The following is a 23,808-nucleotide window of genomic DNA, read 5'->3' on the forward strand; positions in this document are numbered from 1 at the left end:
ACACACACACACAGAGAGAGAGAGAGAGAGAGAGAGAGAGAGAAGTTTCTTAGTGATGCTGCCACAGCCCACTTTCAAAGCATTATGCTGGCCGGGCACGGTGGCTCATGCCTGTAATCCCAGCACTTTGGGAGGCCAAGGTGGGCAGATTACGAGGCTAGGAGTTCGAAACCAGCCTGGCCAACATGGTGAAACCCCATCTCTACTAAAAATACAAAAATTAGCTGGGTGTGGTGGCACATGCCTGTAATCCCAGCTACTCAGGAGGCTGAGGCAGGAGAATCGCTTGAAACCAGAGGTGAAGGTAACAGCCGAGATCGTGGCACTGCACTCCAACCTGGGCAACACAGCTAGACTCCATCTCAAAAAAAAAAAAAAAAAAAAAAAAGGCATTATGCTTATGTTTATGACTTAAAATATTATTACAGTTTTCCAGAAGTATACTTAAAATACTTTTGTGTGTGTGTGTGTGTTTTGAGACAGATTCTTGTTCTGTTACCCAGGCTGGAATGCAGTAGCAAGATCTCGGCTCACTGCAAGCTCCACCTCCTGGGTTCAAGCGATTCTCCTGCCTCAGCCTCCTGAGTAGCCGGGATTACAGGCGCCTGCCACCACACCCTGCTAATTTTGTATTTTTAGTAGAGACAGGATTTCACCATATTGGTCAGGGTGTTCTTGAACTCCTGACCTCATGATCCGCCTGCCTAAGCCTCCCAAAGTGCTGGGATTACAGGTGTGAGCCACTGTGCCCGGCCTAAGATACTTTGTTTTTAAACTGAAACATTACATTGGTGTCATGAGCTGACATTCCCAGCCACTGACTGGAAGATTTGGGTCAACCAAGAGAATAGGCTTGGCTTAAGGGAGTTCTAATATTGGTGGCCTTTGGGTAAAATTATGTCTATGTTTTATGTAGGATTCAGAGGGGCTTTTCTTTAATGTTAAAAATTCTGGTTTCCAGCTGGGTGTGATGGCTCACGCTTGTGATCCAAGCACTTTGGGAGGCCAAGGTAGGTGGATCACTTGAGGCCAGGAGTTCGAAACCAGCCTGGCCAACATGGCGAAATCCTGTCTCTACTAAAAATACAAAAAAAAATTAACTGGGCATGTTGGCAGGCACCTGTAATCCCAACTACTCGGGAGGCTGAGGCAGGAGAATCACTTGAACCCGGGAGGCAGAGGTTGCAGTGATCAGAGATCGAGCCCTTTCACTCCAGCTTGGGTGACAAGAGCAAAACTTCATCTCAAAAGAAAATTCTAGTTTCCTCCATATTTGCTTTCCTTCTTCCGCTGCCCTCCCTCAGCCAACGCACATGTAATACATTTTATTTGCCAATAGGTCAAGGAGGTTAAGAAGACTTCATCGGGCTTGGAAGTCAGCCTGGTTACTGCAGTTCCTGGTAGGCCACCCGTCATGACCACGATTTCAGATGTTGACTGCCTGCTCTGGGCCATTGGGCGGGACCCAAATTCCAAGGGCCTGAGTTTAAACAAACTGGTAAGCTGGCTTGATCTGCCCAAAACATTCTTGAATCTACTAGGAGTCTTATGGTTTTATTCTCCCCCTACATACCCAAAACTTAGGTGGATTCTGTTGGATTCTTGTCTCTTTGTTCCACGTATCCAGTTTGTGATCAAATTTCATTACTATTTCCTTTAAAATTGAAAAGAAAAAGTTTCCTTATCCATTCTTTTCTAGTTTTTGTTTTTTGTTTTTTGTTTTTGTTTTTGTTTTTGAGACAAGGTCTTGCTCTGTCACCCAAGTGTTGTGATCATAACTCACCGCACTCTCAACTCCCTGGGCTCAAGTGGTCCTCCCACCTCAGCCTCTGGAGTAGGTGGGACTACATGTGTGCCACAACACCCAGCTAATTTTTTTATTTTATTTTTGTGCAGATGAGTTTTCACCATGTTGCCCGCCCAGGCTGGTCTCCTTAGCTCATGCCATTCACCTGTCTCAACCTCCCAAAGTGCTGAGACTGTAGGCATGTGCCACCACACCTGACCTTTTTCTTCTCTGTTTTCTTTTTTTTGAGACAGATTCTCGCTCTGTTGCCAGGCACCAAGCTGGAGTGCAGTGGCACGATCTCAGCTCACTACAACCTCTACCTCTTGGGTTCACGCAATTCTCTTGCCTCAGCCTCCTGGGTAGCTGGGACCACAGGCGTACGCCACCACACCCAGCTAATTTTTTTGTATTTTTAGTAGAGATGGGGTTTCACCATGTTGGCCAGGATGGTCTCAATCTCTTGACCTTGTGATCCACCTGCCTTGGCCTCCCAAAGTGCTGGGATTACAGGTGTGAGCCACAGTGCCCAGCTGCTGCTGCTGCTGCTGCTGCTTTTTTTTTTTTTTTTTTTTGAAACAGGGTCTTGCTTTGTCATTCAGGCTAGTGTACAGTTGCATGATCATAGCTCACTGCAGCCTTGAACTCCTGGGATCAATGGATCCTTCCGCCTCAGCATCCCGGGTAGCTGGAGCTATAGCAGTGTGCCACCACATCTGGCTAATTTTTAAGTTTTTTGTAGAGATGAAGTCTCACTATGTTACACAGGCTGGACTTGAACTCCAGGCCTCAAGTGATCCTTCCACCTTGGCCTCCCAGAGTGCTGGGATTATAAACATGAGCCTCCATGCCCAACTAGCCTGCCATCTCTAACCTAGTTTGCTACTGGCCTCCCTCTCATGGACTTCGTTTTTGCCATGTGAATGTCTCTTTCAGGTCCTACGCTGATCTCTTAGCATCTGTAGCAGGTAATTCAGATTGCTGTGTGGTTCACTGTCCTATACATTGTACCCAGGGATGGGAACAGATGATGAAGCTGTTTCTCTTGGCCCTACCTGTACTGTCTATATACGTGGACAGTTGACATTCTTACTTGTTCTTTTAAATGCTGAAGTAAAATCTGGAGTGGGAGCTTGGGGTGTGGTTCCCAGAGTTTGACCTGAATTTGAACCTTAGTTCTGTGACATAGCAGTTGCATGGCTTTGAGCAAGCAGCTTAATGTCTCTGCTCCAAATGTTTCATATTCACAATGGGAATGAAAATAGTTCCTGCTTTACTGGGTTATAGAGAAGAGTAAATGAAAAAGTGCATGCAAAGTAATTTATAACTGAGACCCTAGGTTACATTATGAACACACCGAATGTTTACCTGCTGTTGATAATGTTGATGATTTTTCTGATATACCGTACTACTGTATGTAATAATAGAATATTTTATGTTCGAGGTGTACTTTTTTTTTTTTTTTTTTTTGAGATAGAGTCTTGCTGTGTTACCCAGGCTGGAGTACAATGTCACAATCTCGGCTCACTACAACCTCTGCCTCCCAGGTTCTGGCAATTCTCTGACCTCAGCCTCCCAAGTAGCTGGGATTACAGGCATGCACCACCACACCTGGCTAATTTTTATATTTTTTTAGTAGAGACAGGGTTTCGCCATGTTGGCCAGGCTGGTCTTGAATTCCTGACCTCAGATGATCTCACCTTCGCTTTGCAAAGTGCTGGGACTACAGGCATGAGCCCCTGCACTGAGCCTGAGATGTATGTATTTCATAGAGGCTCTTGAGCAGTGCATACCATTTTGATTTATGTTCTAATATTAATTTCTGTTGTAATGTGGATTCTTTTTTCATTTCTGTAAAAGGTCATTTTTCCTCACGTTAATGTATAAAATATTCAGGGAGATGTTTTGATTGTTTGTAATCTTGTTTAATGACATTTAGTAAAACTAGTTGTCTGTTTTTATATTACCAAAACTAGTTGACCAGGCACAGTAGCTCACACCTGTAGTCCCAGCACTTTGGGAGGCCAAGGCAGGTGGATCACCTGAGGTCAGGAGTTCAAGACCAGCCTGGCCAACATGGTGAAATGCCGTCTCTACTAATAATACAAAAATGAGCCGGGTGTGGTGGCACATGCCTGTCATCCCAGCTACTCAGGAGGCGGAGGTTGCAACAAGCCGAGATCGTGCCGTTGCACTCCAGCCCGGGAGACACAAACAAAACTCCGTCTTCAAAAAGATAAAAATAAAAAAACAGCAGCTTTTCACCTTTTGAGAGATAGTTTGCCATTGTACAAATATAAGCACTGGTAGGTCCAGTTTCCAACTGTATTTGCTAACTTTTTTTCTTTTTGAGACAGGGTATTGCTCTGTCACCCAGGTTAGAGTGCAGTGGTGCCATCATGGCTCTCTCTGGCCTCACAGCATCAAACTCCTGGGCTCAAGTGATCCTTCTACCTTAGTCTCCCGAGTAGCAGGGACGCTAACTAATTTAAGAAAAATGTTTGGTAGAGACAAGGTCTTGCCGTATTGCCCAGGCTGATCTTGAACTCCTAGGCTCAAGCGATCCTCCCACCTTGGCTCTCCAAAGTGCTGGGATTACAGGCATGAGCTGCTGTACCCAGCCTATATTTGCTGAATTTTTGAAGAATGAGGCAAATTAAAAAAAAAAAAACTTCAGTCTCATTTGACATTAAGATATATAGATATATAGATATATATACCTATATAGATATAGATATAGATATAGATATAGATATTTTTTTTTGAGACGGGGTTTCACTCTTGTTACCCAGGCTGGAGTGTAATGGCACGATCTCAGCTCACCGCAACCTCCGCCTCCTGGGTTCAGGCAATTCTCCTGCCTCAGCCTCCTGAGTAGCTGGGATTACAGGCACGTGCCACCATGCCCAGCTAATTTTTTGTATTTTTAGTAGAGACAGAGTTTCACCATGTTGACCAGGATGGTCTCGATCTCTTGACCTCGTGATCCACCCACCTCGGCCTCCCAAAGTGCTGGGATTACAGGCTTGAGCCACTGCACCCAGCCTAAGATATATTTTTATAATGTAAATTGAGTGATTACTATATTCCAGGTCTTGTCAACATGTTACTAATCTAATTTAATATTGCCAACAACTGGCAAGGTATAAGGAAGCCAGGAGCACAGAGATACTAGATAATTTACTAGGCTGTAAACACTATGGTGTAGGGAGAATGTCTGTCTTACCATCGTATTCGCAGTGATGAAGTCAAACTCATTTGTAATAGAAGCTCAAATATTTGTTGATAAACAGTTGGGGTTATATAAGGCCTAGTAACTGGTATGTTACAGAGGGGATTTGAATTTTGGTCTGTGTGTACCAAAGGTTGTACCTTTTTTTTTTTTTTGAGATGGAGTCTTGCTCTGTCACCCAGGCTGGAGTGCAGTGGGGCCATCTTGGCTCACTGCATAGGTAGCCATAGAGCTTAAGAGTACAACCGGCTGGTTGCCGGGCACGGTGGGTCACGCCTGTAAATCCCAGCACTTTTGGAGGCTGAGGTGGGTGAATCACCTGAGGTCAGGAGTTTGAGACCAGCTTGGCCAACATGGGGAAACCCCGTCTCTACTGAAAATACAAAAATTAGCCGGGTGTGGTGGTTCGTGCCTGTAGTCCCAGCTACTTGGGAAGCTGAGGCAGGAGAATCACTTGAACCTGGGAGGTGGAGGTTGCAGTGAACCGAGATCATGCCATTGCACTCCAGCCTGGGTAATAAGAGCGAAACTTTGTCTTGAAAAAAAGAAAAAAGGAAGTTCTAATATTTAAATTTTTAATAGAGGCAAAGTCTCACTATGTTGCCCAAGCTGATCTCAAACTCCTGGGCTCAAGGTATCATCCCACCTCAGCCTCTCAAATGCAAGGATTATGGCTGTGAGCCCACTGTACCCAGCTTGAAACTTGCCAGCTTTAAATGCCTTCAATGCTGCAGCTGAGTCTCATAGTTTTTTGGAGATTCTGGCTACAGTGCCCATGTGAAATGAGGGAGGGAGATCCAGAGGTTTGATCTCCCTCTTTTAGTAGGTGGACCAAGTGTTTACATGGTGTCTTTTTGTAATTTCAGGGGATTCAAACTGATGACAAGGGTCATATCATAGTAGATGAATTCCAGAATACCAACATAAAAGGCATCTATGCAGTTGGGGATGTATGCGGAAAAGCTCTTCTTACTCCAGGTAAGCTCTCTTTCCTTCTTGGTGAGGGAGGGTCTGTGTGTTAATCCAGCTCTTCACCATCAAATCTGCTTAAGCAAAGCTAAAAGGATGAGTGTTTTTATGTTGTCAAAATGGTACAATTTATTGAAATAGATACTGGTTAGATACCTGACATTTTCTGAATAAAAAACTTAGAATGCTTAGCAGACACTGAAATTTTCATGCAGACAATATGGTCAGTTGCCCTTTTCAGAGTGCTAAGTTAGGGGCAGATTTGTACTTGGTGGCAGTGGAAGGAAGTGGCATTTGGAAGAAAAAATTTAGATCAGCATTCTTTTTTTTTTTTTTGAGACAGGGTCTCGGCCGGGCGCGGTGGCTCAAGCCTGTAATCCCAGCACTTTGGGAAGCCGAGGCGGGTGGATCACGAGGTCAAGAGATCGAGACCATCCTGGTCAACATGGTGAAACCCCATCTCTACTAAAAATACAAAAAATTAGCTGGGCATGATGGTGCGTACCTGTAGTCCCAGCTACTCAGGAGGCTGAGGCAGGAGAATTGCCTGAACCCAGGAGGTGGAGGTTGCAGTGAGCCGAGATCGCGCCATTGCACTCCAGCCTGGGTAACAAGAGCGAAACTCCGTCTCAAAAAAAAAAAAGGAAAAAAAGAGACAGGGTCTCACTGTTACCCAGGCTGGAATGTAGTGGCACCATCACGGGCTCCCTGCAGTTTCAACCTTCCTGGGCTCCCTGCAGTTTCAACCTTCCTGGGCTCAGGTGGTCCTCCCACCTCAGACTCCCAAGTAGCTGGAACCACATACGTATTTTTTATAGAGACAGGGTTTCACCATGTTGTTTTAGGCTCAAGCAGTCTGCCTGCCTCAGACTCCCAGGATGTTAGGCTTACAGGCATGAACCGCCACGCCCATTCTTGTATGACTGGTGTTGATGCAGCCAAGACTGATTTCCTTCTCTCCCTTAGCCCATACCTTACCTGCTTCCTAAGCACCATTTCAAGCTCTATCCCATCTCTATCCATTAATGCTGTCATTCGATCTGCTTTCAGTCTGTACCGTTATGGAACCACCTCAGCAATTCAACACGTCCCAGTGCCTTATATCAAGATGGAAACCTACCCCAGTCACAAACCCAAATCCTTTTAGCTCCTTTAGAACGTTCTTGCTCTGGGCAGGGTGCAGTGGCTCCCAACACTTTGGGAGGCCAAGGTGGGAGGATCACTTGAGCCTAGTAGTTTGAGAACAGTCTGGGCAACATAGTGAGACATTGTCTCTATGAAAAAAAATAAAGATTCTGGGAGCAGTGCCTGACACCTGTAATCCCACACTTTGGAAGTGCAGTAGCACAATCTCAGCTCACTGCAACCTTCATTTCCCGAGTTGAAGTGATTGTCCTGCCTCAGCCTCCCGAGTAGCTGGGATTATAGGCACACACTACCACGCCTGGCTAATATTTGTATTTCTGATAGAGATGGGGTTTCATCATGTTGGCCAGGCTGGTTTTGAATTCCTAACCTCGGCCCTGCAAAGTGCTGGGATTACAGGTGTGAGCCACCGCACCCGGCCAAGAATAAACTTTTAAGTAAAAAAGCAATTATTGTTAAATAAGGTTATGAAATCAATCTAAAGATGCTCAATTCACGCCTGTAATCCCAACACTTTGGGAGGCCGAGGTGGGCGGATCACTTGAGGTCAGGAGTTTGAGACCAGCCTGACCAACATGGTGAAGCCCCATCTCTACTAACATTACAAAAATTAGCTGGATGTCACCACACCCGGTATATACCTGTAACCCCAGCTACTGAGGAGGCTAAGGCCTCAAGGAGAATCACTTGAACTTGGGAGGCCAAGGTTGCAGTGAGCCGAGATCATGCCATTGCACTCCAGCCTGGGCGACAGAGTGAGACTTTGTCTGAAAAAAAAAAATGCTCAATACTAATATAGTTTGTTCCATAAATATTGTATTAAAAAGCTAATATCTTCATTAAGTAGATTAACTGCCAGATAAGTGAGAACTTGTGAATGTGTCTTTGGGAGTGGGGCCAGACAGCCTAAGCATCCCTTATCTGAAATGTTTGAGACCAGAAGTGTTTTTAATTTCAGATTTTGGAATATTTGCATATGCATAATGAGATATTTTGTAGATTCGACCTTAGTCAAAATATGGAATTCATTTGTTTTACATACACCTTATACACATAGACTAAAAGTAATGTTATATGATATTTTAAATGTGTGCATGAGACATAGTTTTATCTGTGTTTTGACTGGTGGAATTTTCCACTTGTGGCACGATGGCGCTTAAACATTTTGGATTATGGATTTTGAATTTCTGGGTTAGGGATACTCAACCGGTGTAGAATTCTCATAAGCCAGACATTTTGAGTTGTTTGCTGAAGCATGGTATGTCCTTATTATATTTAACTATCTAGATAGTGTAATGACCAACGGCATCAAACTGTCAGAACTAGGGCATTAAGCTAGATGGATAAATGGCTAGTGGAACAATTCTGCTATGTTAAAATAGACAGTAAGATAAACACTGATTTTGAAGTATCGCCATAGTTGCAATAGCTGCTGGCCGAAAACTTGCCCATCGGCTTTTTGAAAACAAGGAAGATTCCAAATTAGATTACAACAACATCCCAACTGTGGTCTTCAGTCACCCACCTATTGGGACAGTGGGACTCACGGAAGGTAGGTATTTAAAACCAAACGCCATTTGTGATTTCCTTCCTCTTCCCCCCATCCCCAACTTGAAATTAGGTCTCTATCAGCTGATGAAATCTATCTCAGCCCCAACTTACATTGCTTTTTGGTTACTCTCTTATCACACTTTCAGTTTTCTCAGTAGTATTAGTATTACTACTAATACTCTAAGAGTACAGTATCTTTCCTGCACCCTATTTCTGAATTTTTTTTTAGCTTTTTTATTTGAACTAATTTTAAATTTAAAGAAAAGCTGGCTGGCACGGTGGCTCACGCCTGTAATCCCAGCACTTTGGGAGGCCAAGGCGGGTGGATCACGAGGCCAAGAGATCGAGAGCTTTCTGGCCAACATGGTGAAAACCCGTTTCTACTAAAAAAAATACAAAAATTAGCTGGGTGTGGTGTCGTGTGCCTGTAGTCCTAGCTACTTGGGAGGCCGAAGGAGGAGAATTGCTTGAACCCGGGAGGCGGAGGTTGCGGTGAGCCGAGATTGCGGCACTGCACTCCAGCCTGGTGCCTGACGACGGAGCAAAACTCTGTCTCAAAAAAAAAAAAAAGAAAAAGAAAAAAAGAAAAGCTATAAAAATAGTATAAAGCATTCCTCCTCTCTAACCTTAATATTTTTGCTCTTTCATTTTTCACTCTATACGTATACACACATACACACACGTATAGCTTTCCTAAGAACTGGCCCTTACACAAAGAGAGTATCATTTTCTTTCTTTCTTTCTTTTTTTTTTTTTTTGAGACAAGATGCCACCACTCTGTCACTTAGGCTGGAGTGCAGTGGCGCGATCTTGGCTCGCTGCAACCTCTGCCCTCCAGCCTCAAGCGATTCACCTGCCTCAGCCTCCCAAAGTGCTGAGATTACAGGCATGAGCCACTGTGCCCAGCCTTTCTTTTCATCTAGAGGCAAAATTCCTCAGCTCTTCTTTTATCTTAAGTGACATTGACATTTGTTTTGTAGAATGCCTCTATTTTGGCATGGTTTGATATTTCCTTGTGGTTTGATTCAGATTATGTATGTCTGGTCCTTTCCCTCTTTAATAGTTCATTCTAATTGTTTAGTTTTCTGATAGATGCTGCTTTTAATTTGCATTATAGATGAGGCCATTCATAAATATGGAAAAGAAAATGTGAAGATCTATTCAACCAGCTTTACCCCGATGTATCACGCAGTTACCAAAAGGAAAACAAAATGTGTGATGAAAATGGTCTGTGCTAACGAGGAAGAAAAGGTAAGGAAAAATCCAGCAAACTAAATAGTGCTTTGCAAAGTGGACAAGGAGGGCAGTTTTTGTAGGGGTAGAAAGGAGGGAGACCAAGCAGTTAAGCCTTCTGATTCAACTGGACAGTCCCACTTTGATCTGTCCTACATGTATTTTGGGGCTGTTTATAATATTTCATCTAGGAGGTTCCACTTATTTTAAAAATGAGGAGGCCAGGCGCGGTGGCTTACACCTGAAATCCCAGGACATTGGGAGGCCGAAGCAGGCAGATCACCTGAGGTCAGGAGTTTGAGACCAGCCTGACCAACATGGTGAAACCCTGACTCTACTAAAACTATGAAAATTAGCTTGGTGTGGTGGCGGGCACCTGTAATCCCAGCTACTCAGGAGGCTGAGGCAGGGGAATTGCTTGAACCTGGGAGGCAGAGGTTGCAGTGAGCTGAGATTGTGCCACTGTACTCCAGCCTAGGTGACAAAGAAAGACTCCATCTCAAAAAAAAAAAAAAAAAAAAAAATAGGAAAAAGACCTGGCATGGTGGCTAGCACCTGTAATCCTAGCACTTTGGGAGGCCAAGGCTGGTGGATTGCCTAAGCTCATGAGTTCAAGAGTAGCCTGGGCAACATGTGAAACCCCGTCTCTACTAAAAATATAAAAATTAGCCAGACGTGGTGGTGCCATGAACGTTCCTCAGTGGCCTACAATTTCTGGATATTGAATCATGAATGCTCCTACTTAGTTATTTCTTCATACCAGTTATCATTCATTCAGTTGATAAACATTACTTGACAATCTTCTAAAGACTAAGAACTGCAACATGGAGTGAAATCATCTGAAGGTCTGGCCATCACCAGAGGCTCTATATAAGTTCAATTAAGATCACAATATCAGCCAGACACCATGCCTCACGCCTGTAATCCCAGCACTTTGGGAGGCTGAGGTGGGTGGATCGCTTGAGCCAGGAGTTCAAGACCAGCTTGTGTATCATGGTGACACCCCATCCCTACAAAAAATACAAAAGTTAGCCAGGCATGGTGGCAGGTACCAGTAATCCCAGCTACTCAGGAGGCTGAGGCAGGAGAATCACTTGAACCGGGAGGCGGAAGTTGCAATGAGCCAAGATTGCTCCACTGCACTCCATCTCTAAAAAAAACAAAAAGCCAGGCGTGGTGGAGCATACCTATAGTTCCAGCTACTCGGGAGGCTGAGGTGGGAGGATGGTTTGAGCCTGGAAGGAGGAAGTTACAGTGAAACAAGATGGCACCACTGCACCCCAGTCTGGGTGCAGACCCTATCTCAAAAAAATAAAATAAATTTTAAAAAAGATCACAGTACCTAAAAATCTGGCTGTGTTTAATACATTTACAATAATTGATTTTTTGTTGTTGTTTTAAATTGAGGTACACTTTTTAAAAATTGCTGCAGAAAACACAAAGCAAAATCTACTATCTTAACCATTTTTATGTATACAGTTCGGTAGCATTAAGTGTATTTTTAATTTGCTTTTTATTTTTACTTATTTATTTATTTAGAATAATAAGGTTTCACTGTTGCCCAGGCTAGCATGTTAATGGTGTGATATCAGCTCACTGCTGTGTTGACCTCTCAGGTTCAAGTGATCCACTTCAGCCTCCCAAGTAACTGGGACCATAGGCACAAGCCACCACACACCCAGATAACTTTTTATTTTTTGTAGAGATGGGTTCTCCCTACATTGCCCAGGCTGGTCTTGAACTCCCAGACTCAAGCAATCCTAGTAGCTCAGCCTCCTAAAGTACTGGGATTACAGGCGTGAGCCACTGCACCCAGCCTAATTTGTTTTTAAACAAAGTACTTTTGTGGCTAAATTTTATATTTTGTAATCTTGCTTTCCAATGGAATATTTTACCCTAAAAGTATTTGCTGAAGGAAAACATTAATAGCTCTTAATATCTTGAACCCTCACTGGAGAATGTGATTTGAAACAAGTGCCCCTTCATGATCATTCATGCAGCTGACCAGCCTGTGTGGACTGAGCACCTTTTAAATGCCCAGCTTTGTGCTCAGCCATGGGGATGAAGTGGGGAGCAGAAATAAGAAGGGTCCCCTTTATCCAGAAATGAAAATCTTCTGGGAAAGATGGACAGTAATTATCTAGTACCACCCAAAAATATAGCTTTTAAGTATCATATAAAATGTAATAGAATCATGAAGAGGAAATATTAGAACTGAGAGGTCATGTGATGGAGAATTTAACTTGGTCAGAGTGATACAACCATGGAGCTGTCTGAATAATGAATGGGCTTTAATTCTGAAAAGAAGGAAGGAAAGGCTGGATACAGTGGCTTACTCCTGTAATCCTAGCACTTTGGGAGGCCAAAATGGGCGGATCATTTGAGGTAAGGAGTTCAAGACCAGCCTGGCTATATGGTGAAACCCCGTCTCTAATAAAAGTACACAAATTAGCCAGGTGTGGTGGCAGGTGCTTGTAATCGCAGGTACTCAGGAGGCTGAGGTAGGAGAATCGCTTGACCCCAGGAGGAAGAGGTTGCAGTGAGCTGAGATCACACCACTGCATTTTCAGCCTGGGTGATACAGCAAGACTAAGTCTCAAAAAAAAAAAAAAAAAAAAAAAGGAAGGAAGGCTAGATTGTCTAGACGGAGGGACATACTGTGTGTGAGAGACGGTATGGTGGGTCCTCAAGACATATGGAAATCCTGCCAGGCACAGTGAAAGCTGGATGGGCTAGAGGGGAAGTGGAGGCAGGCCTATGCAGGACCATGTAGGTGTTATACCATGTTAGGATTAGTAATGTCATTAAGTTTTTTAGGGTTTGTTTGGTTTGGGTTTTTTTGGAGATGGGAGTCTCACTGTGTTACCCAGGCTGGCGTGCAATGGCATGCTCACAGCTCACTGAAGCCTTGACCTCCCAGGCTCAAGTATTCCTTTCCTACCTCAGCCTCCATAGTAGTTGGGACTACAGCCTGGCTAATTTTTTTTTCTTTTCCTCTAGGCTGGAATGCAGTGGCACGATCTCGGCTCACTGCAACCTCTGCCTCCCAGGCTCTAGTGATCCTCATGCCTCAGCCTCCCCTGAGCAGCTGGGATTACAGGCTATCACTCCCGGCTAATTTGTGTATTTTTAGTAGAGACAGGGTTTCGCCATGTTGGCCAGGCTGGTCTCAAACTCTTGACTTCAACGGATCCCCCCACCTCGGACTCTCAAACTGCTGGGATTACAGGCACGAGCCACCACACCCGGCCTAATTTTTGTTTTTTGTAGAGACAGGATTTTGCCATGTTGCCCAGGCTGGTCTCAACCTACTGGGCTCAAGTGATTATCCTGGCTTGGCCTTTGAAAGTGCTGAGATTACAGGCATAAGCCACCATGCCCAGCCTTTTTTAGGCATTTTTTTAAACATCACCTGTCTCATGGTTGTATACCTAATAAAAAATTTCACTTTGAAAGTATTTCTCTTCACCTGAGGTCAGGAGTTTGAGACCAGCCTGGCCAACATAGTGAAACCCCATCTCTTCTAAAAATACAAAATTAGCCGGGCGTGGTGGTGCACACCTCTAATCCCAGCTCCTAGGGAGGCTGAGGCAGGAGAATCACTTGAACCCGGGAAGTGGAGGTTACAGTGAGCCACGATCATGCCATTGCACTCCAGCCTGGCTGACAAGAGCGAAACTCCATCTCAAAAAGAAAAGAGAAAAGAAAATGTTTGTCTTTTCTTCCCAGGTGGTTGGGATCCATATGCAGGGACTGGGGTGTGATGAAATGCTGCAGGGTTTTGCTGTTGCAGTGAAGATGGGAGCAACAAAGGCAGACTTTGACAACACAGTCGCCATTCACCCTACCTCTTCAGAAGAGCTGGTCACACTTCGTTGAGAACCCGGAGACTCATCTGGCTGGCAGTGGGACCCATAGATCTTCTGAAACAAAGCAAATAATCACATTGACTTACTGTTTCAGTTTTGCGTATTTCTGTATTTTAATCAGGATCTTCTAATAGTGGAAACTTTTAGTACATAATAGAACTTATTTATGGAATAAGAAATTTGTAGTGTTATCCAGGATTGATTTGCATTTGATCACATCTTATAATAATTTTTTCAAGTTATTTTTATTAACAACTCTCTGCTAGTATTTTTTTTCTGTTTTAGCCTCATCCCAAATATAAAACTATGTGAAGTACAATTAAGTTATTGTACTTGAATGAATAGAGCTTGCTAATTTTTTTTTTTCAGATGGAGTTTTACTCTTATTGCCCAGGCTGGAGTGCAGTGGCACAATTTTGGCTCACTGCTACCTCCACGTCCCAGGTTCAAGTGATTCCCCTCTCTCAGCTTCCCAAATAGTTGGGATTACAGGCATGCACCACCATGACCGACTAATTTTGTATTTTTAGTAGAGGCAGGATTTCTCCATGTTGGTCAGGCTGGTCTGCAACTTCTGACCTCAGACGATCCACTGCCTCGGCCTCCCAAAGTTTTGGGTTACAGGTGTGAGCCACCGTGCCCAGCCTGCTAATTTTTATAGAAGTTGATGGCAACTCTTCATATGTAAACAGTGCCAGTACACAGAACCTTGATATGTTTTTTGAAGCCAGTACTGTGCTCTGCATATAATGAAGCTGCTTCAAGGATGTGACCTTTTTTCTAAAAGCATGTAATGCCAGAGGCTAGCTTGCCTTATTTTATTTTATTTTATTGAAATGATGTCTTGCTCTGTTGCCCAGGCTGGAATGCAGTAGTGTAATCTTGGCTCACTGCAACCTCTGCCTCCCAGGTTCAAGCAGTTCTCTGCCTCAGCCTCCTGAGGAGCTGGGATTACAGGTACCCACCGCCACACCTGCCTGCTTTTTGTATTTTTAATAGAGTCAGGGTTTCACCATCTTGGCCAGGCTGGTCTTGAACTACTGATCTCGTGATCCATCCGCCTTGGCCTCCCAAAGTGCTGAGATTACAGGCATGAGCCGCTGTGCCTGCCCTTCTTTTTCCTTTTTTTTTTTTTTTTAAATGATGAAAAATGGTTTATGGCCAGGCATGGCGGCTTACACCTGTAATCCTAGCACTTTGTGGGGCTGAGGCAGGAGGATCACTTGAACCCATGAGTTTGAGACCAGCATGTACAACATAGCAAGACCACATCTCTACAGAAAGTAAAAAAAAATTCCCAAGCTTGGTGGTATGCACCTGTAGTCCCATCTGCTTGGGAGGCTGAGGTGAGAGGATTGCATGAGTTTGGGTGAGGCAAGTCTGCAGTGAGTCCTGATCATGCCACTGCACTCAATCTTGAACAACAGAGCAAGACCCTGTCTCAAAAAAAAAAAAAAAATCTGTATTATTTTTATGATATGAAGTGCTTCAAACTTGGGAAAGATTTGAAGAGGCTGGGAACCTTCTGGAAAGGCTCGCCTTGAAAAAAGATAAGAGAGACATTTATAAGTGATTCCTGCTTTCCGAAGGAGGTGGATTCAAATACTTAAAAAGTCCCGTCCTCAGCTAAGAGTTTATAAGCACAATGAATAATTTCAAAATTTGTATGTGTTCTTGTCATTTTATTTTTTTTTTCTGAAAACCTCCAGAAATTTGAAAATAAAATTACAGTCTTTTCTTCTTATAAAATTTGTTACTGTGAGATTTAATTGGTACAAGGAAATTGGTTTATTTTCTAAGGATATTTCACATTGGAGAGTCGGTTGCCAGTATTTATGAGCGTGAAAAGAGAGTTCTCTTAAAAAAATAAAGATCAAAGGTATAGAAAAAACATTTAGCAGATTAATGGTTGGTTTGGAAGAACAGCCTGAAAATCATTTAGGTCTTTAGCGCTTTATTTCTATTAGCTTTTACCAGCTAGTTAAATTTTTCCATGATTTTCATTAGTCATCCAGTGCTGCTGAATTCTTTCATTAAGTTTTTATTGACTGTCTTTTTGGTTAGTTGTGGCCAGTTATACTGCATTGACTTCTTTGGTTTTTGAGACAGAGTCTCACTCTGTTTCCCAGGCTGGAGTGCAGTGGCACGATCTTGGCTCACTGCAATCCCTGCCTCCTGTGTTCAAACGATTCCCTTGCCTCAGCCTCCTGAGTAGCTGGGATTACAAGCATGCACTGTCATGCCCGGCTGATATTTGTACTTTTAGTAGAGATGGGGTTTCACCATGTTGGCCAGGCCGGTCTTGAACTCCTGGCCTTAGGTGATCTGCTCTTAGCCTCCCGAAGTGCAGAGATTACAGGCGTGAGCCACCACACCCAGCCTACGCTAACTTCTTAAGTAGGCCCAATGTCAATGAAAGAAAAATACTATATTAGCAAGGAAGTGATAGTATTTGTGGTGGGGCAAAAAAATAGTATCTCCAGACTTGGGCATGGACGAGAAATAGCCACTTCTTGCCTCTTTCCCCAGCTGAAAAGACTGGGCCAAGTTCTAGGCTCCATTCTGCTGGTGGGTTCCTCACTCTGCACAGGCCCCAACCTTGAGATGTGCCTCTGTCAGGGAAAGGGGAGCCCCTCGTAGTCACATCTATTTTAACATCACATGTTCTTGATCTCATATTTATCCTCTGCTGCCTGTGTGCTGGTTCCATAGTAAATCAACAAGGAAGTACAGTACTCTTATCTGAGTTCCTGTCTGCATTCTTACCAGTCCTTGAACTGGCCCAACCCTTGAGGTGTTGTGGCTTAGCAGCCTCTATTACTGAAAGCACCAAGGAATATAAAGATATATATATTTTTTAGGCAACACGTTGTATAATATGGGACACATTGTAGGTGCACAGTAGATACTTTTTGAAGGAAAGACATGAGACTTGCTTTAAAGTAACCTTATAATCTAGAATGAAAGAACATTTTTATACAGATAAGGCAGTTAAGCACAGGAATACCGTATGATTTATTGACTAAAATGGCACCCTTTCAAGAGTGAAAGGGGGTGTTGTTGACAATTTACACAATTGGTACAGAATAGTGCTGTCTCAAATAGGAGTGTGCCACCCTCATTACATATTATTAGAGAGGTAAAAGGATACAAGTTCAGAGGACCAGAAGTGCACTGTTGCTGGGAAAAGTGAGGAAGGCTTCACAAAGGAGGTTAGGTAGGATTTGAAATGTGGGGGCTGCAGAGGAAAAGGCCAGAGCAGGTAGAAATTTAATGAAGGAGGCCGGGCGCGGTGGCTCAAGCCTGTAATCCCAGCACTCTGGGAGGCCGAGGCGGGTGGATCACGAGGTCGAGAGATCGAGACCAACCTGGTCAACATGGTGAAACCCCGTCTCTACTAAAAATACAAAAAATTAGCTGGGCATGGTGGCGCGTGCCTATAATCCCAGCTACTCAGGAGGCTGAGGCAGGAGAATTGCCTGAACCCAGGAGGCGGAGGTTGTGGTGAGCCGAGATCGCGCCATTGCACTCCAGCCTGGGTAACAAGAGCGAAACTCCGTCTCAAAAAAAAAAAAAAAAAAAAAAGAAATTTAATGAAGGAAGGATCGCATAAATTATTGTATTGCTGACTGGGCGTGGTGGCTCACACCTGTAATCCCAGCACTTTGGGTGGCTGAAGCAGGTGGATCACCTGGGGTCAGGAGTTCAAGACCAGCATGGTCAACATGATGAAACCACGTCTCTACTAAAAATACACAAATTAGCCAGTCATGGTGATGTGTGCCTGTAATCCCAGCTACTCAGGAGGCTGAGGCATGAGAATTGTTCAAATCTGGGAAGCAGAGGTTACAGGAAGCAGAGATGGCCCACTGCACTCCAGCCTGGGCTACAAGAGTGAAGCTCTGTCTAAAAAAAAAAAAAAAAAAATGCTGTATAACAAACTTAGAAACCATCTTAAATCTCATGATTTGTGGGTCAGCAATTGGGGCTGGGCTCAGCTGGTTCTATTGGTGTTGGTAGGGGTCATTTGGTGGTATTCAGCTGGAAGATGGACTGGTCTAGAGTCCAAAAGAGTTATTTGTATGTCTGACATGTAGGTAAGGATAAAGGAAGGCTGTGCCTACACGTTGCCTCTTCAGTATGGTGTTTTCAGAGCAGTGAACCTAAGTGGAAGCTTCCGGCTGTCAAAGTGTTCTGAGAATCCTGGGCAGATGCTATAAGCCTTATGACCTAGCTTTGGAAGTTCTAGAACATCACTTCTGCTATATAATATTGGTTAATCAAGTCACTAAGGCCAGTTCGGATTCAGGAGGAAGTGAATTGAACTTCACCTCTAGGTGGAAAGAAGGGGTAAAGAATTTGCCCCTGTTGGCTGGGCATGGTGGTTCATGCCTGTAATCCTAGCACTTTGGGAGGCCGAGGAGGGTGGATCACCTGAGGTCAGGAGTTTGAGACCAACCTGGCCAACATGGCGAAACCCCATCTCTACTGAAAATAGAAAAATTTAGGCATGGTGGCAGTCACCTGTAATCCCAGCTACTCCAGAGGCTGAGGCAGGAGTTGCTTGCTTGGACTCAGGAGGTGGAGGTTGCAGTGAGCGGAGATCATGCCACTATACTCCAGCCTGGGGAACAGAGTGAGACTCAATCTCAAAAGAAAAAAAATAGAATTTGCCCCTGTCTTTAATCTTTAATTGTACCTGGCAATCTCCTACTCATTTCATAAGACTGAACTAAAACATCACCTTTGTGAAGACTTAGGTGGTCTTGTGTGTTCCGTTATGTGTTGCCATAACAGCTCGTCACGTTGTAGATGTGCACTACATGTTCACTTTGTGTATGTCATTTTTCACTTAGATTAATCATGTCTATCTTCCTGTGTTTCACAGTATCATTCCTGGGATGTCAGGCAGCAACTCTGGATATAGCAAAGCATGTTATCACAGTTTTTGACACTAAGATCAAAAGTATTGGAAGGGCCGGGCGCGGTGGTTCACGCCTATAATCCCAGCACTTTGGGAGACCGAGGCAGGTGGATCATGAGGTCAAGAGATCCAGACCATCCTGGTCAACAAGGTGAAACCCCATCTCTACTAAAAATACGAAAATTAGCTGGGCATGGTGGTGCGTGCCTGTAGTCCTAGCTACTTGGGAGGCTGAGGTAGGAGAATTGCTTGAACTAAGGAGGCGGAGGTTGCGGTGAGCTGAGATCGTGCCATTGCACTCCAGCCTGGGTAACAAGAGCGAAACTCCGTCTCAAAAAAAAGTATTGGAAAAGCCAACATTTTAATCCTTTACCTTTTTGAAAAATGAGTAAGCAGGCATATTTGGATTCTTCAGAATAATAGGGTATGTGTGCATACAAAAACAATTATTATAAGGAATTCACTCATACTATTATGGAGTTTGGGAAGTTTAAAATGTGCTGTGGAGGCCAGCAGACTGGAGACCCGGGAGAGCCATTGGTTCAGATGCAGTTTGAAGATTGTCTGCTGGACAGTGCCCCCTTGCTCAGAGAAGTAGCTTTTTGTTCTGTTCAGGCCTTCAACTTACCAGTTAAGCACCCCTGCCCCAACTAAACAGACACACACACACACACACACACACACACACACACACACACACACACACAATTATGGAGGACAATTTGCTTTACCCAAAGCTCACCAATTAGTATTGTGAGATTAATATCTCATGTGAAAACATCCACCAAGTTGATACCATTGCAACCTTGGCACCTATACATATTTTATATATTTATATATAAAATATATATTCCTGTGCTTTTAATAATGGCATAGGAGTGTTAAGAGACATCCGTGTGTGTGTGTGTGTGTGTGTGTGTGTGTGTGTGTATAATTTTTTTTTCTTTGAGATAGCATTTTGCTCTGTCACCCAGACTTTAGTGCAGTGGTGTGATCACAGCTCAAAGCCTCGACTTCCTGGCCTCAAGCGATTCTCCCACTTTAGCCTCCCACGTAGGTGGACTGCAGGTGTACACTACCAGGCCTGCCTAGCTAGTTTTTGAGGTTTTTTTTAGAGATGGGGTCTTGCTCTGTTGCCCAGACTGGTCTTGACTCCGAGCTCAAGCAGTCCTCCCCTGTTGGCCTCCCAAAGTGCTGGGATTACAGGCACAGGTGAGCCACTGAGCCCAGCCCCTTTACACATTTTAAACCATACTTAATATCTGACTAAGACATAACAAGGTCATACTTCTGCCTAACAGAATACAACTACCTTGTGTACAGCCAAAACACAAACCCTCTTACCAGAAGAGGATGCAAAGTCCTTGGTTGATGTTTGCTCTTCTGTTTGGTATCCCATAATTCAAATTCCATGATGTAAAGTTAATAACACTTAAATACTATGACATAAAGTTAATACATCTGGTCTGGGCACAATAGCTCACACCTGTAATCTCAGCACTTTGGGAGGCCGAGGTGGGCGGATCACGAGGTCAGGAGTTCAAGACCAGCCTGACCAACATGGTAAAACCCTGTCTCTACTAAAAATACAAAAATTAGCCAGGTGTGGTGGCACATGCCTGTAACCCCAGCTACTCAGGAGAATCGCTTGGACCCAGGAGGCGGAGGTTGCAGTGAGCTGAGATTGCACTACTGCACTCCAGCCTGGGTGACAGAGCGAGACTCCATCTCAAAATAAATAAATAAGATAAATAAATAAATAAATAAGTAAAGTTATTTTATGTCACATAGTAGATGGATAAGGGAAAAAACATATCTGATACATACGTGTGTGTGTACGTGCCTGTGCACATTCATAATAAAGTGAGGAAATGTAACAATTACAGTCCTTGTTTCTGTAATTGGACACATGGCCATAGCTGGTATCCACAACACCTTTCTTCACTACCAATTCCATTTTCCCTTTGCCTTCAGCAAGTGCCTTAGCTGGTTGTGGTTCTTTACCTGGTGGGGTGACCCAACTCTTTGCTCCTGAAAGAGTATGTGCATTAGTGGTGCTGCCTAAATTGGGTTGCTGTAGTTTTCCACAGACTTTAATAACGGCATAGGAACGCTAAGTAACAACCTGGAGGATCTCCTGTAGGATCTCTAGGTTGTCTTCTTTAGCTCCACGGTGGACTAGCAGTCCTATTTCACCTTGTAGTCATTATCACCCCAGCCAGCTGCATGTGGTGGCTCACGCTGGCAGTCCCAGCTACCTTGGAGGCGGCTGAGGTGGGAGGATGGCTTGGGAGTTCCAGGCCTCGAGAGCCAAGATCGTGCCACTGAACTCCAGCATTGGTGGTAGAGCAAGGCGGTCTTTGAAAAAAAATATCGCCCCTGCTGATACGTTTGGCTCCGTGTTCCCACCCAAATCTCATCTTGAATTATAACTCCCACGTGTAGAGGGAGGGACCTGTATTCCCCACCCGTGGAGGGAGGGGAGTGATTGGATTATGGGGGCGGTTCCCCCATGTGGTTCTCGTGATAGTGAGTGAGTTCTCACAAGATCTGATGATTTTCTAAGTGGTAGCTTTTCCCGCTTTCTCACATCCTCTCTCTCTCTCTCTCCTGCCACCTGATGAATAAGGTGCCTGCTTCCCCTTCCACCATGATTGTAAGTTTCTTGAGGCCTCCCAGCCATGTGGAACTGTAAGTTAATTAAACCTCTTTTCTTTATAAATTAGTCTCAGTATCTTTATAGCAGTGTGAGAACAGACTAATAACACCAGTCAACACCATAACTCTCTGCCTGTTGACTCAGACTTAGAGAAATGAGGAGCCCAAAGTATTCTTGACTTGTAGTTTAATGGAGTCATTGTTGTGTGTCAGTGCTCCTGATGGAAGCATTCCTTCCATTGGAATGAAGACTTGAACACTTCTAGCCTAGCAAGGTATAAGGTCCCAGGAACAGGAAAAAAAATTTTGCTACTGGGTCACTAGGAGTCATACTGAGTGGTGCCACTCCCATTCCATCTCTTGATTTCTGGGCCTGTGAATGCTGGCTTTAAGAGAAACAGCACCATATACTGGATGCTGATTAAGAGCATATACAGCCTTGTGGAGAACCCTGCCCCAGCCCTGTGAGGCATTGTCATCTAGCAGCCTCTATCATTCAGTCTACAGAAGACCATTCTTTTGTTCTGTCAAGATAGCTGCTTCATGATGGTGGGGAACATGGTAAGACCGGTGAATTCTATGAGCATGGGCCATTGCGTCACTTGATTTGCTAGTGCACTGAGTTCCTTGGTCAGAAGCCATGCTAAGGCCAGGCATGGTGGCTGACATCTATAATCCCAGCATTTTGGGAGCAGAGGTGGGCGGATCACAAGGTCAGGAGTTTTGAGACTATCCTGGGCAAATTGTGAAACCCTGTCTTTACTCATAATATGAAAATTAGGTAGGTATGGTGGTAAGGGCCTGTAGCCCCAGCTACTTGGGAGGCTGAGGCACAAGAATTGGTTGAAGCTGGGAGGCGGATATTGCGGTGAATTGAGATCTTGCCACTCCGTTCCAACCTGGGCAACAGAGCAAGACCCCATCTTAGAGGAAAAAAAAGAAAAGAAGGAATGCTGAGTACAGTACCAAAATGATGGGTAAGACATGCTGTAGGTCCATGGATGCTAGTTTTGGGAGAAACATGGTGTTTCAGGGAAGGCAAATCTGTATCCAGAGTATGTGTCTATTTCAATAAGAAAAAAAATGCTGCACCTTCCATGATAGAAGCAGTTCAATGTGATCCGACTGCCCCTGGGATAGCTGATCTCCTGTGGAATGGAGCCATAATGGCCTCTGCTGCTCACACATTAAGCACCCAGCATTGGCCATACAGAGGCTGGCCTTGTTGAGTATAAGTCCATGTTGCTGAGCCCATGTATAACTTCCGTCCCTGCCATGATGGCCACTTTGTCCTTGAGCCCTTTGGGTGGCGACGGGGTGATGGGGGAAAGAGGCTGTCTGGTATCCACAGAATGGATCATTCTATCCATTTGTTATTAAAATCCTTGGCCAGGCACAGTGGCTCACACCTGTAATCCCAGAACTTTGGGAGGCTAAGATGGATGGATCACTCGAGGCCAGGAGTTCAAGACCAGCCTGGCCAACATAGTGAAACCCTGTATCTGCTAAAAATACAAAACTTAGCCCAGCGTGGTAGCACACACCTGTAATCCCAGCTACTCAGGAGTCTGAGGCTGGAGAATTGCTTGAACCAGCAAGGCAGATATTTCAGTGAGGTAGGATTGTACCACTCCAGCCTGGGTAACAGAGTAAGACTGTCAGAGAGAGAGAGAGAGAGAGAGAGAGAGAGAAAGAGAGAGAGAGAGGAAACATGAGGCTAAGTGCAAATGGCCAGTCAAAAAGGCTGCATATTGAATGATTTCATTTATACTAAATGTCCAGGATAGGCAAATCTATAGAGACAAAAAAGTACTTAAGTGGTTGCCTAAGTGTGGGGGAAGTTAGTGGGAAGGCATGGGAGGTAACAGTTGTTGGATACAGGGTTTCTTCTTGGCATAATGAAAATCTTCTAAAATTGACTGTGATGATGGTCGTACAACTCTGTGAATATGCTGAACACAATTGAATTGTACATTTTTCCTCATTTATTGTATTGAAAAGAATTGTAGACTTTAAACAGATGAATTGCATGATATGTGAATCATAGCTCGACAATGTTATAAAAAAAAAATTGAAGAGTCAGGTGATTACTATATCTAGTGGGGGCCAGGTATAGTGGCTGATGCCTATAATCCCAGCTCTTTGGGAGGCCGAGGCGGGTGAATCCCTTGACTTCAGGAGTTCAAGACCAGCCTGGCCAACATGGTGAAACCCCATCTCTACTGAAAAATGCAAAAATTAGCTGTGCATGGTGGTAGATGCCTCTAATCCCAGCTACTCAGGAGGCTGAGGCAGGAGAATCAAGTGAACCTGAGAGGCAGAGGTTGCAGTGAGCCTAGATCATGCCACTGCACTCCAGGCTGGGTGACAGAGCAAAACTTTGTCTAAAAAAAAAAAAAAAAAACTGGTGGGGATGGAGTGAGTAGTAAAGTTGTAATAG

The 23,808-nt window shown here is 44.2% G+C and overlaps 1 protein-coding gene across 1 annotated transcript in view; it reads left to right on the top strand.

Moving 5' to 3' along the window:
* Window positions 1–15,535, top strand: part of GSR (glutathione-disulfide reductase) — a 56,798-nt gene extending 41,263 nt beyond the window's left edge. Inside the window, exons 9-13 of the mRNA XM_003938091.4 lie at window positions 1,340–1,498; window positions 5,885–5,996; window positions 8,554–8,685; window positions 9,802–9,935; window positions 13,647–15,535. Of these exons, the coding sequence (XP_003938140.1) occupies window positions 1,340–1,498; window positions 5,885–5,996; window positions 8,554–8,685; window positions 9,802–9,935; window positions 13,647–13,796 (687 nt within the window). The 3' untranslated portion in view covers window positions 13,797–15,535. The remainder of the gene's footprint in view (window positions 1–1,339; window positions 1,499–5,884; window positions 5,997–8,553; window positions 8,686–9,801; window positions 9,936–13,646) is intronic.
* Window positions 15,536–23,808: the final 8,273 nt, after the last annotated feature.

The sequence above is a fragment of the Saimiri boliviensis genome, chromosome 13 (assembly GCF_048565385.1).
Source record: "Saimiri boliviensis isolate mSaiBol1 chromosome 13, mSaiBol1.pri, whole genome shotgun sequence".
In the NCBI taxonomy this organism is placed as follows: Eukaryota; Metazoa; Chordata; class Mammalia; order Primates; family Cebidae; genus Saimiri; species Saimiri boliviensis.